This window comes from Wyeomyia smithii, chromosome 2 (assembly GCF_029784165.1).
Source record: "Wyeomyia smithii strain HCP4-BCI-WySm-NY-G18 chromosome 2, ASM2978416v1, whole genome shotgun sequence".
Taxonomy (NCBI): Eukaryota; Metazoa; Arthropoda; class Insecta; order Diptera; family Culicidae; genus Wyeomyia; species Wyeomyia smithii.
In genome coordinates, this window is record NC_073695.1 from 166,524,317 (window position 1) to 166,538,167 (window position 13,851).

A 13,851-nucleotide genomic window follows, 5' to 3' on the forward strand; every position below is an offset into this window, starting at 1 on the left:
TCATTTTGGACTTTAAAATTGCCTGTAGAATCAATTTCTGTCATCTGGGCGTAATTCTGGTTCCGAAAGCATTCATATTGAATGGTATTTGGTCATTTCCGGCTGTTTTCCAGACACCGGAAGTCACCGTCTTAAAATTCAAGATCGTGTCTGTGATCAATTTTTAGCTTCTGTGCATCTTTCTGGTTCGGAGATACTCATATTTAATGGGGATCGCCCATTTCAGGCTGCTTTCCAGAAACCGGAAGTTGCCATCTTACAATTCAAAATGTTGTCTGAAGTCGATTTGTGGCTCCAGTGCATCATTACGATTCCGGAAATACCCATATATCATAATGGCATTTGGAGACAATTTCTGAATTTTGAACGTCATACTGGTTAAAGAAACACTCGTATCAGGTGGTATTTGGTCATTTTCAGCGATTTTTTTGGAAATCGGATGTCTCCATGTTAGAATTTAAAATGGTATCTGTGGTCGATTTTAGCTCCTGTGTATCATTCTAGATCCGGATATTATTATATTGGGTGGAAATCGGCCATTTATGGCTGTTTTCCAGAAACCGGAAGTTGCCATCTTACAATCCAAAATGTTAAATGCCTGAGGTCGATTATGGAACATATTTGTTACCACTAAAAACATTCACCTGCCACATATGGTTCCATTTAGTTGATTAGTTCGAGAGATGTGCAGAAATTTATGCTGAAACATGTGCTTGCAGGAGAGGAAGGGGCGGCGAACCATTATGGACATATTTGTTACCTCTAAAAACATTCACATACCAAATTTTGTTGTATTTTCTTGATTGGTTCTTGAGCTGCGCGAAATTTGTGTTTCATTTGTATTGGACCCCTCCCTTAGAGAAAAGGGAGGGGTGACAAACCATTATGCACATATTTGTTTCCTCTAAAAGCATTCTCATGCTAAATGTTGTTCCATTTACTCGGTTAGTTCTTAAGTTGTGCAGAAATTTATGTATCATTTGTATGGGACCCCTCCCTTCCAGAAGAGGAAGGAGTCTCAAACTATCATAGGAACCTTTATCGGCACCAAAAACCCCTACATACAAATTTTCACGTCGATCAGTTCGGTAGTTTTCGAACCTATATGGATCAGACAGACAGACAGACCGGCTTGCATTTTTATATGTATAGATTATAACAACAATATTTTAGAACCTAAAGAGTGAATATACATTTATTGAATGAAGCGTTCATATAAATCTATTTTTACAAATAAAAGTTTGAATGAGAAAGGCTGGGTCTGACCGCTAGGTGGATTAATTTAGGTTTTAGGAAAGTCTGTGCAAATGTAAGGAGACTCTGTCAAAAGTCTACAGAAACTATTGAAAATCGGTAAATATTTGCGAATTTATAAAAATCTGCACACAGACTCTAAAAATCTGCGTTTTGCAAACAAATCCCTGATCGAGCCTCTTTCTATAATACCAATAACGCCAAATTAAAATTCCCTGGAGTGTGACTACACCTAACGTTTCTCTATGGCCAGGTTAATTCAAAGAGGGACTTATTATGTCAAGAGAAGGAGTCTCATCGAAACCTCGTTCCCGGTACCAATATCGCCACTTACAATTCACTGGAGAGGATAAACATTCCTGAGAATAAACCCATGTTAAAGTCCTTTGACCACCTAGTGGCCTGATTCCACTAAGATACGAATCCACAACCACCCGCTTATCAAAGCGGACTCTGTAACCTTGCAGCTACGGAGCTCCCCTTATCAATGTTATTGAAATTATGGTAATTTTTTAAAATACCTGAAGTTTATGCTGGGCTCGAGCTATTTAATGTCAGAAAATTTCCAATCTGAGAGTTTTTGCTCCAATCGTTCTTAAATTTCAAAGAGATTCGTTTTGTTTGCTGTTTGCTGAAAAAGGGAAATTATACCGAATTTCGTTAAATTTGGAATCAAGCAGGCCGAAATTGGGGGGGGGATGCAGAGGGGGGAAAGGCCTCCCGATTCGATTTTACTTTCAATTCCAGTGCAAAACGAGAAAATATTAAATCTTCAATAATTGGTTTGTTGTCCTCATACTGTTGTTGGACTGTTGTTGTTCAATTTCGTATCGGATATAATGTTGATCGCATCTTGTGCTACTCCGACAGACGCTGTTCTTACACTGAAAATTTGACGGCCCATATACTTTGAAAGCCAGGATTCTTAACCCTAGTAACAATATTGGTTTTATCAAAGTTTTATAGCACCTAATACAACCAAAACAGCGCTATAAAACTTTGATCAAACCAGTTTTGTTACTTGGGAAACGTCTGTGTGTTGTTAAAATACGGTAGCTTTTCATTAGAGGAAGTGCCGGCTAATGTACCTACTACTGACATAAGCGTAGCCAGATGGGGGAGGGGGGGACGCTGACCCCCCCTCCCTAATTGTTGAAATTGGCGCAGAATTTTGTTTTCAATAACTCTAAAAACTTTTGCGTTTAAAAAATGGACAAAAATTCCCAATTTTTCATGGGTTTACATTTACACGCACTGACGATACGCATGCAGCAACAATCATATTAACCCATGAGTCATCAAAAAAAAATTTGATTTGCGCTTTTGAATAACGGTACCCCGCCACGTCGAAAACGGACATCGGCAGTTCGTGGACACCGGATACGCCCGTTCCGGCATCTACAACATCTTGGCATTATTGGACACCAATCAGAGCATTGAATGAAACGCGGTTCCGGATGGCCGACGACCCTGAGCGACAAGAAGCTTCAAAGGATACTGAAGAGGAAGACCGAGGGAAAAGCGGCTACATCGCTGCGCGCGCTTGGCCTGGATGTCTGTGCAACCGATCAAAAAGTGTTTGGCGAACATGGACGGCCAATACCTGTTCACTAGTCTCGGAGCTGCAGACAATGAAGCAACGGCAGCGCTTGAATAAGATGGTCAAATCGATTTTTCCGGCAATTCACGTCGTGGCGGTGGAGATGGACTACGAGACCTGTCTCACCCTGGATGGCAACGACTGGTAGGGCACTTTGTATTTTCACTAAGGTAAAATTTCTTTCACACACCAAGTTCCCCAAGACGGTGCTGCTGTGGCTGACAATCAGGAAGAAGAGGATGTCAAAGCTGTTCTTCTTTCGCTCCGGACTGGCCGTGAACGATGAATTTATAGTACGAAGTACCTGCCGGAAGTTGCGTCGTTCACCGAAAATTACTATAAGGCCGAAGACACGGTGTTTTGGCCGGATCTGGAGTCGGCTCACTATTCGAGTCGATCGTTTGAGGAGATGGAACGGTTTTTAGGGTATTTAATCTCATTCATGTTTCTCAGAGATGGCTGGACCGATTTCCACAAAATCAGTGTCATTTGGAAGGTCTACTCACCCCATAAGACCTTATTGATTTGTTTTGCAATCGGACTATTACTTTGCCTGTTTTGTTTAAAAATGTGAAATCCAGCTTTGAAAAGAAACATATTCCGAAGACTTCTTAAACTCACTCACTTTTCTCAGAGATGGCTGAACCGATTTCCACGAAATTAGTGTCAAATGGAAGGTCTAGCTGACTCATAACACCCTATTGAATCTCAATGTAATCGGTCTCTTACTTTGTTTGTAATGTATCAAAATATGAAAATCACGAAACTTCATTATCTCAGAAAGTACACAACCGATTTGAACAATATTGGTATCAAATGAGCGGACTAGTTAAAGGTTGATTGATGAATTTTATAGTGATTAACACGTGGTTTAAAAATTGTGAAAAGAAACATGTTCCGATGACTTTTCAAATTCTCGTTTTCCCAAAAATGGCTGGACTAAATTCAACAATCTTAGTGTCAAATGAAAAGTTTGGCTTTCCTATAGGTTCCCCCGAATTGTCTCTTGAACTCACAGGTAAGAAATTTCATAGCAATTTGATATGTGGTTCAAAAGTTATAAAAAGAAACGAAATTCAAAGACTATTTAAAACTGTAGTTGCTTTGATCAAAACACATGGCCTCAACAAAATTTAAATTTGGTATTGTGCTATTCGTAAGTTCCCGTTATTGCTCGTGATTGAAGTGTACGAAATTCAATGTCATTTCTTTTATTTTGCTATTTTTCCAGCACGAATATTTTACTACTAATTAATAAGTTTTTAACTTTTTACATTTCTCTTAGAAAGGTATAGCAATCACTTGCAAAACCGAAGATATGAAAGTGCTCCAAAGAGCCGAATGGCATTTATCACTCGACTCAGTTCGACGAGCTGAGCATTTTCTGTATGTATGTGTGTGTGTGTGTGTGTATGTGCAGATTTTTATTTGTACTCATCTTTCTCAGAGATGGCTGAACCAATTTTAATGAAACTATATGCAAATGAAAGTTCTAGTTGCCCCATAAGACCGTATTAAATTTCATTGTAATTGGATTTTTAGTTTAGAGGTTATGTTTAAAAATGTAAAAATCACGAAACATCAATATCTCAGAAACCACACAACCGATTTCAATAAAATTGGTATCAAATGAACGGGCTATCTTAAAAACCCTTAACTTTTTAATTTTATATAGATTGAACATGTGGTTCAAAAGTTATGAAAAGAAACGTCTTCTGAAGACTGTTTAATTTCACTCATGTTTCTCAGAGATGGCTGGACCGATTTCCACAAAATCAGTGTCATATAAAAGGTCTAGTTACCCCATAAGACCCTTTTGATTTTTTTTTGCAATCGGACTATTACTTTGCCTGTTATGTTTAAAAATGTGAAATCCAGCTATGAAAACAAACATATTCCGAAGAATACATAAACTCACTCACTTTTCTCAGAGATGGCTGAACCGATTTTCACGAAATTAGTGTGAAATGAAAGGTCTAGCTGACTCATAACACCTTATTGAATTTTACTGTAATCGAACTGTAACTTCGTCTGTAATTTACTGAATTGTGAAAATCACGAAACTTTATTATCTCAGAAAGTACACAACCGATTTGATCAATAGTATTATCAGATAAACGGGCTGGTTAAAAGTTAACTGATGAATTATGATTTACCACGTGGTTTCAAAGTTTGGCTGCCCTATACGTTCCCATTTCATTTGATTATAATCGAACTAAGCAACCGTTATGTATTAAATTGTTAATAAAACAACGAAGTTCTATTATCTCAAAGATTACACGACTTATTTGAGCATAACTAGTGTCATACGAACGAGTCATCTTTCAAACTTACAAATAACAAACTTCATAACAATTTGATATGTGGTTCAAAAGTTATGGAAAGAAAAGAAATTCAAAGGCTATTTAAAACTATACCTGCTTTGATCAATATATGTGGCCACAATATAATTTAAATGTGGTATCGTACTATTTGAACGTTCACGGTATAGCTCGTGATTGAATTCGGTATAGCTCGTGATTGAGCTCGTAATTGAATTGTTCGAAATTAAGAGTCATTTCTTTTATTTTGCTATTTCTTGAGCATTTACATTAGTCAAACTTCATATTTTATACTTCATATTTTATACTTCATTATTTTAAAATCAAAAAAACAAACACATGTTTTTATAATTTTTAATGTTACAATATATTTAAGGCATATCTGCTTACTGCTAGATTTATATTTTTGTCTACAGGTTTATCAAATCAAACTAATTTATTTAATTCTTCCTAATAATATTAAAAGAATCTATCATTAATGATTGAGATGAGAGATTGCGCGTTTCTCGCAAAATGGTTGTTATAGTTGAAATAATTAATATTTTTTACATTGTAATTGCAGAACTCTTGGCCTAGCTTACATGAAAAATTGACGCAAGCTGCCTCGTTTACATCTTGCCCATCTGTTATTCTGCTTGTCTGGCCTCCGACAACGACAGAGCGATGTCCGCGCTCAATCATTATAATAACATGTGCCACTCCAATCTGATATTCATCATCCTATTCATTTTCAATGGTAAGTATGGACCATTTTTGTGTGCACTAACTTTTATATCGAGATAAATGTCATATTTTGAGGAAGTTCAGAATAATAACGTGTCCATGTTACAACAGAGATTTTGTAGCAATTACTCTTTAATACGATGCTGCTATTGAATTAATGGCTACAAAGGATCTTCACTTTGATATAATTCTTTTCATATTTGGTAATACTAATGCATGAAGAGGAAATATGTATTACAGAATATACAATAAAGAAACAGCTCATAAATTGTGTTATATTTTACTGTATTTCAGTAAAATCAGTTTTGTATTCACTGCTTTGCAGATAGCTTGTTATTTTGAGGGTCAAGAAACATACATTTTGCACTTGAATGTAGCATTTGCAACAAAATGATAATGTGCTATTTGTATGCAGATTTAAATCAAACCAGGGATTACAGCTAAATCCATTTTCCCGCGAAGTTTACACAATATACCATCCAAATTTTCTGTTGTATATCTGATATTTTGTGGGCTGATAGATTCCTACGCACCAGCCTTGAAGTTCTACGACATCAATTTATTCAATTATTTTTCTGGCACCGTCGTAAAGTTTTAACATAAAAGTACTTTCCAACCATAACTCCAAATGGTCGCTTGATACCTCATAATGGATTCAGTTTATTACACCATAATTTGTTTCTACTACTTTGGCCAAAAAAGCGTCGAAAAATCTACGCAGTGTTTCACAAGAGCATTGACCTCCGTTAAAATTTGTAATGGTATGATAAGACGTGCACTGCCGTGGGACGCATAAGCGTCACATGTTACATTTAACATTTTTTGAGGTTTTAACGCCTAACGTCATAATTTGATAGGTATTTTTAAATTTTTTGGTCAAAACATTACGGTTATTCTAGAAAACTTGAAAAAAATTCGATGTCAATTTGTCACATTGAAACGATTACACGCATATCTGTAACACCGGAAAGAATGTACACATATCTGTCACACTGTAAAATGGAGACATAACAAACACACAACGTGGCGCATATCATTGCATTTATTTAAGCTATGACGCAAGTACTGGCACTCGTGACAAGTTTTATACGGTACCAAAAATTAATTTTACATTAAATGGATTAATCGGTTGATTGTTGCTTCGTTGGAATATCAACGAAAAAAACTTTTCCTCTTCTGTTACAATCGGTAGAACTACTTTGAGAAGAGACGTTTTCCTTTCTACTTCAATTCCTCGAGGAGCATTTTGCCAGTGTACATTAGACTTAATCTCAAATGTTTTGTTTTTAACTAACTTGAGTTGTTTTTTGGAAAACAACTTGCAATATTTTATTTCTTCGCTATTAATGTTGTCTGTAAATCCAAGCTCATAACGACCTTTTTCGAACACAATTTTCCGCATGGTGTCCACGTACGGGCGGGGCTTGCACTGATTTATCGTGTATTGCGACACGGTGAGATTCGCTTGGAAAAAGTCAGCAGGTTGCATATCAATCACGTTAACATTGGTCTTAGCATTTCCAACCGCAGCCTTGAAATTTTCAAAAGTGACGACACGTTCATGGCGCATTTTGGATTCAATTGCTGCATGGAAAGAGTCAGCGGCCATGAACGTATGTCCTGACTCAAAGTATTTGAATAGTATACGCTCGGTCTGAATTTCGTTACTGTTTATCAATAGGATAACATGTTGGAATAAATTCCAGTTCTTATTTTGCGAACTACAATTATCCATCCAGAAAATAATTGTATTCAGGTTAGCGTACTTCTCAATAACTTTAAAAAAGCAACTGAGGATTTCATTGGCTGTGCGACCATTTACCGACTCAGGCCATATTAGTGCAGATATTGGAAATGCTCGAGAGTAGGCGCCTACAGGTGCGAAACTTTCATTAAAAACCAGTAGCCTTTGCGAGAAGATAACGCTTTTGAAGCCATCTAGTCGTGGAAGCTGTATGACCTGAAAAATTCGAATCATTGAAATAATTAAGTTGGTATGTTAGGCACTGCAAAACTTACTTTTTGCAAATCGACAGAGAAAACTGCTATGCCTGGTAGCACTTTGTCCCCATCATGTCGATAAGCCAGCCGTGATTCCTTTGCACGTTGAAGGTGTAGCGCATGCTCACAGCAGTCGGTGCAGCTACAATTTTCAATTTTGAAGTGTTCAATGGCCTTTTTACGTTGCTCTGCAGCAACGCACGACTCACACTCTTCGTGTCCCAGCTTAACAAACGAGATGTTGTTCTGCCTTACCACCTTGCAGTACAACGAATAGCTTACCTTATGCCTTTGCTTGGCCTTATAGTCCTCGTACAAGGACTTTATGCTTAAATCCGAAGGTAAATAAAGACTGTTTGGAGTATGAGCTCGTCGATAGTGGGAAATCCTTGGGCCATATTCAAATAAATGCTTCTTTATGGTTTCGCGTGCTTTCTCATCTCGTTTGTATTTCCCACGTCGGTATACTGGAGGCTCGTTCTGAGCTACTTGGAAGCATCTATAAATCACATTACTAATTTCGATATAAATATATGTGTACTAACTTGGGCAATGCTTTTAAAAACTTACCCACAAGTTTCGCGAAAACCAATTGTATTTAAAAAAAATTTCCTGCAAACAGAAAGAGGGTCGCCACTTGAGCTCGGAAGCGTGCACGTAAGCGCCAGCTGTTTCACCAAATCCTTGAACACTTCTTGGGTACGACGCCGTTTTACAGGTGTTGGATGAACAAACTGCCGGATCAAACATTTCTGACCAATATGGTTCAGTTGCCAATACGACTTATTAAATTCTAGTCTATCATCTCGCGTAAATTTATCGTTGCATTTTTTACGACACCTGCAATTATCCAAAATAGCCATGTGCGACATGCACCGTTTCCTATACGCGTTTTCACGCTTCATTTCTTTTTTGTTTTGAAGTAGAATACTTCTCTCAGGAAGTTCGGCTACATAGGGATGTGAAATGAAAATCTAAAACCGAAAAAAGTGAAAAATATGTCCAATTTCAAATGCTAATAAATCGGTTAGACCGATTTTGAACCGCAACATGCTTTTTTCAAGGCAAATAAAAAAATAATTGAAGGTTAATAATTTTCTGGCATCAACACAAGCGGACATACTGTGCGGGATGCAATCAAATTCTGTTGTAGTTGTCTAATTTTCACTTTATTTAGTAAACCCCCCACTGTAGGGGCAGCGCAAAGGCTGCGATCAGCATAACCGACATTCAATATTAAACTGCCCTGTTAGAACGCATTCACAAAAGCAGTTAGTTCGACTATGCAGAGCTAATATGAAGTCGATTCAATCAATCAGCATAAACAGAATTTCGTCGTCTCCCAGCTGCCAAGTTGCAACATGATGCAACACGCAACAGCGAGCAAACGAAATCGCTCGATGTTACAAACCGCAATGAGATACGGGTTAAAACCGTTGCGTGTGTGAGAGCACCATCGGTGTTTATTCGCTGGATACACTATCCACTGTCTACTGAACGCAATAATCTGTTTACATGCGACACGGGGACGGGAACATTTTCTTCAACCAAGCTGCACAACACGGCACAAAACATGTTATTTTGTTGCTTCAATGAGAGTGCTATCGGTCCGGCTCGACAGAATGTTCACAAGAAATCATTTTTGTGCATCCGTGCTACGAAACTGAGGAAAAACTTTAGAAACTGAAAAAAGATGTGGAGCTTATCAAATGATCGCTCTGAGCCAGAATGAAGTCACACATATTTTTCAAGTTATATCATTCCACCACGTACGTAAAATAATTCATTCCTATTTTCATCCCTACATAAGAGCCTGTTTTAGTCGATGCCGCTCATAATAGTTCTGAACAGTGACAACAGCAGTCCTACCTTAGCAGCAGCGGGAGCAGTGCAGTGGGTACCATCGATAGCGGATAGCGGCCACAACTGTGGCATGGCTATGCATAGCATAACTGTTGCAGCGGGTATATCAGCATCGATAGAAGCAGGCTAAGCTGATGCAACGACACTCCCTTCACTAAATGCTGTTTGAGTGTGGTAGCGGGAAGCATCAGCAGCAGGCTTGCATGAAGTGAATACATCAGCAAGCAACTTTCTCTAAGGCCTCTGCCATAGTAGACGCGAAAAGCGGCGCGAAACGATTCGCTCGGCCGTAGGTTAATGTACAGCACTACTGATGGCTGTACATTAACCTACAGCCGAGCGAATCGGTTTGCGTCGCTTTTCGCGTCTATTATGGCAGAGGCCTAATGGAAAAGTTGAATCATTTTGTTCAGAAGAATATTATTGTCGGTAATATTACAGAGATGCGATTGCGTAAATCCGATTTTGAACTGAACAATTGTTCTTTTGAGAACAAATAAAACACTTATTTGAAGAGTTAATAGCTTTTGGTACCAATAGCAGTATAGTGACAGCCTCAGCGGTAGATGCAGATGCAGCCGGTACTTCCCTGAGGCCGATGTAAAGGTAAATGGGAGCAGCACGGTGAAACAGTTCGGGTTATGCTTAGATGCGCGTCATTTTTCGTTGTTGATATTCCCCACATGAAACGACGCGCTTTCGTATGATAGTGGTGGTATTAGCGGTAGATGCATTTGCCAACACTTTCTCCAATAAAGCCGTGTCTAGTTTTCAATGTGAAAACACCTTTCTTATTGTGTTTGACCGTGCGCCTTAGTCCTCACTGTCAAGGTAACACAGAGATGTAAGATAAACACTACATCCTATGATAAATTGAACAATTGTCCTTATAAGGACAACAAATGAATTAATGAAGATTTAATTTTGAATTAGAATACTTCTCTCAGGAAGTTCGGCTACATAGGGATGTGGAATGAAAATCTAAAACTGAAAAAAGTGAGAAAATTTTCAAATGCTAATAAATCGGTTAGTTTTCGATGGATTTCCTTCGTTTTTGCAGCAATCGATAAGAAAATCTTCTAAGATTTCTACCAAATGCATGAAATTGCAATTTTTTCATTCGAACTATTGAAAACTCTTAAGCCTTGTCAAAACACAAAATTCGACATCTGATAGGTCGTTATACCGCGCTTTCCCAAGCACGGTCGGCAGAGTTATGGACCTAGTAAATTAAGAATGCATCATTTGGCCTATATAAGAGCCTATATAAGAGCTGTTGAAATGTATAGTTCTACTTTGCCTTAAAAAGAGCTGTACATTTCACCACGGTAAGGCGAATCGCATCGCGCCGGCATTCGCGTTCTGCATAACCGTAGCCTTTGTTCCGTTCCCGTTTAATGATGTCGTTTTAAATGTGCATATTACAATTCGGCAGCACTTCAACTTCTCATTTGCACAAAATTTAAAAATATTCAATGAACTTCATTCAAAATATCAGACAAAAAGAAATTACAATACTGCCAATGAACGGTCAACGTTTATTTACTAGAAAATACTACAAGGTATACAGCCCTAGGGTTGTATGAAATGGTGACGTGGGACTAAACACTGTTATTAGGGGATTTTTTGTTACAAAATATACAGAGTCTGCAGACAGAATCAATGTGTTTATTTTCAGCCTCCCCTGGAAATCAATTTTTGGAATATATTCAACAACACTCGAAGAAATATCATTTATATTTGGCGATATTATGCCTTTAGTATTTTTTTTTGTGCAAAAATATATGTTAAAGGCACAAGCATATCGTGCTTGTTGAAAAAGCACCAAGAATTTCTCATAATGCGTCAAAGTCAGAATTATCTCTATATCCTCTAAAACCACATCCAATAATGCTTACGTTATCATAATGATTGGTTTTGTCTTATTTAACTCTAACTAAATCAAATCTATAGTATGGATATTACTTTCAAAATAATATGGAAGCCCTTACAAAGGTTCATCAATTGGAAAACATAAGAAAATATTTTGAACAAAATTCCTAACAAGTTCCAGCAAAAAATCGTAGAAATCCACAATTACATTTTTATTTTTTGCTTGACAATTTTTTCATTTGCCTGCAACTACATTCGCTGTATTACGAAGACAGGAAATATACGTTTATTATGGTAAAGCTTAGAATAATAATATATCATCTAACAATTTTGAAATTTAAAAAGAGATTCTGTACGAATCTTACTAAATAAACTTAAAAATCACATGCATTCGCAGGTTCTTACTCTTCTATAAATGTATATATTAAGGAATTTACTCTTTCGATACTATCCGGTCACGATTATTTAGTGAATATCAAAGATAAAATTTAAAAAATATCCGTTGCAAAAATTTACAATTCTTGTTGAGTGATTCATGGCAATCATATTTATGAAATAAACTTTCAATTACCATCAACAGCAGCATTGTAGTTTTTCCTCAATTGCATACGAATAGAAATGTACGAACAAAAGTGTACCACTGCAATACGAATAGTACTGCTGCAGTACGAATAGAAGAGTACCAATGCAATCATAGACGACGAGAGATCTGCGGTTCTATACTCCACTGGTACTGTTGCTTTTACTGGCATGTTTTCTTTCAAGACATCAGTTTTTATTAGGTTCTACAGTACCTAACACGCAGGTTTAGAGATTGCTCAAGGATGGGTATTGTTTCAAACTTTTAGGAAAACTTTTACCTTCGAGACATCATATTAGTCTAAGCTCATGGAAGCAAAAATAAATTGACCTATTGGGACGGGGAGACTCTGTCAATTTTTATTTCGAAATTGATACAGGGAATATCACAGGGAACGGATGGTGTCCATTCACGTCGTCTGTGCTAGGAATGCTCGCATGTAATTGGTTCATTATTCGCGTAAATTTGTTATTGAAATTATTATCAATTTTACCGCTTAGCAATGAAATTAGAGTGATAATTAACACATTACAAAATTGTTATACATTTTATCTATCCAACAACATATTGGTTATTGTTATCCATCATGTGGTTATGCTGTTATTAGCGTTTGAAATCTGACGCAACATTTGCCCGTTTCATTTCCAATTTTACAGAATGCATCCCAGTATAGTAAACAAAGACGTGTCCCACGTCAAAATGACTGACACGCAAGCAGCCGGGTTATCTTTCTTGTAAAAGTATTCTACTTCAACCTTGCGGTCGTGGCTTTGCATACAACCTTCTTGTGATTTTTCTTTCCAAATTTTCGCTGTGGCCGAATCTTGAAAAAACTGCTTGAGCTGTCCGTACTACTAGTCCCGGGCTCTAAATCGACACCGCAGCCACTAAGAAGCGATTGATCAGCCTCTGGGACCGGTACTCGTACAAAATCATTCACCGGCTGCGCAGACGCAAATCGCTCACCTGTGGAATTTGTAGAGTCGAACCCGCGGAACTCCTCATCCGATTCACTATCACTGGACAATCCGTATTGATTTAAATAATCCATTATAGGTACCAAAGCCGAAAAACCACTCAGAAGATATATAAATTTCCCACGCGAAATGTCAAACTAAGCAACAACAACAAGCTCTCAGTTCACAGTGTGACGAATATGCGTTCATTTTTCGCCTGGTCATAGATATTCGCGGCATAAGTGTCACATTCGGTTTTTTATTAAAAAAGTAGCAAAAAACAGTTATTGTTGGTGATGTGTGAGTAAGGCCCATACGATATGAGTATACTTTGATAGTTTATTGCGGAAAAGTCAATCGAAAGAGCGAAATTGCGCGTCAATAGCAGAAACATTTTTTGAAACTTCAAATGCGTTTTTCTCATTTTGCTTTTTTGTAACATGTGACGCTTATGCGTACCACGGCAGTGCAGTGCATATGGAATAGTACTCTGCTCTTTGGGTTATTGTTAGCACAGGTGACGGCAATGGATGATGGTTGTATGATACTGTGCTTTTTCGGCAGTCTTTTTAAATAGGTACGCTATACATTTGTGTTACGCACTATTTTTCAATTTTAAATCAATGCTCTACAACGAACATATATAGAAGAATGGAGAGATTAGGACGAACACTTTGAGTG

The 13,851-nt window shown here is 37.5% G+C and overlaps 1 protein-coding gene across 3 annotated transcripts in view; it reads left to right on the forward strand.

Moving 5' to 3' along the window:
* Window positions 1–13,851, forward strand: part of LOC129725986 (zwei Ig domain protein zig-8-like) — a 291,521-nt gene that overhangs the window by 113,424 nt on the left and 164,246 nt on the right. For all 3 annotated transcript variants that reach the window (XM_055682494.1, XM_055682496.1, XM_055682497.1), the window contains one exon: window positions 5,738–5,911. In XM_055682494.1, the coding sequence (XP_055538469.1) occupies window positions 5,839–5,911 (73 nt within the window). In that variant the 5' untranslated portion in view covers window positions 5,738–5,838. The remainder of the gene's footprint in view (window positions 1–5,737; window positions 5,912–13,851) is intronic.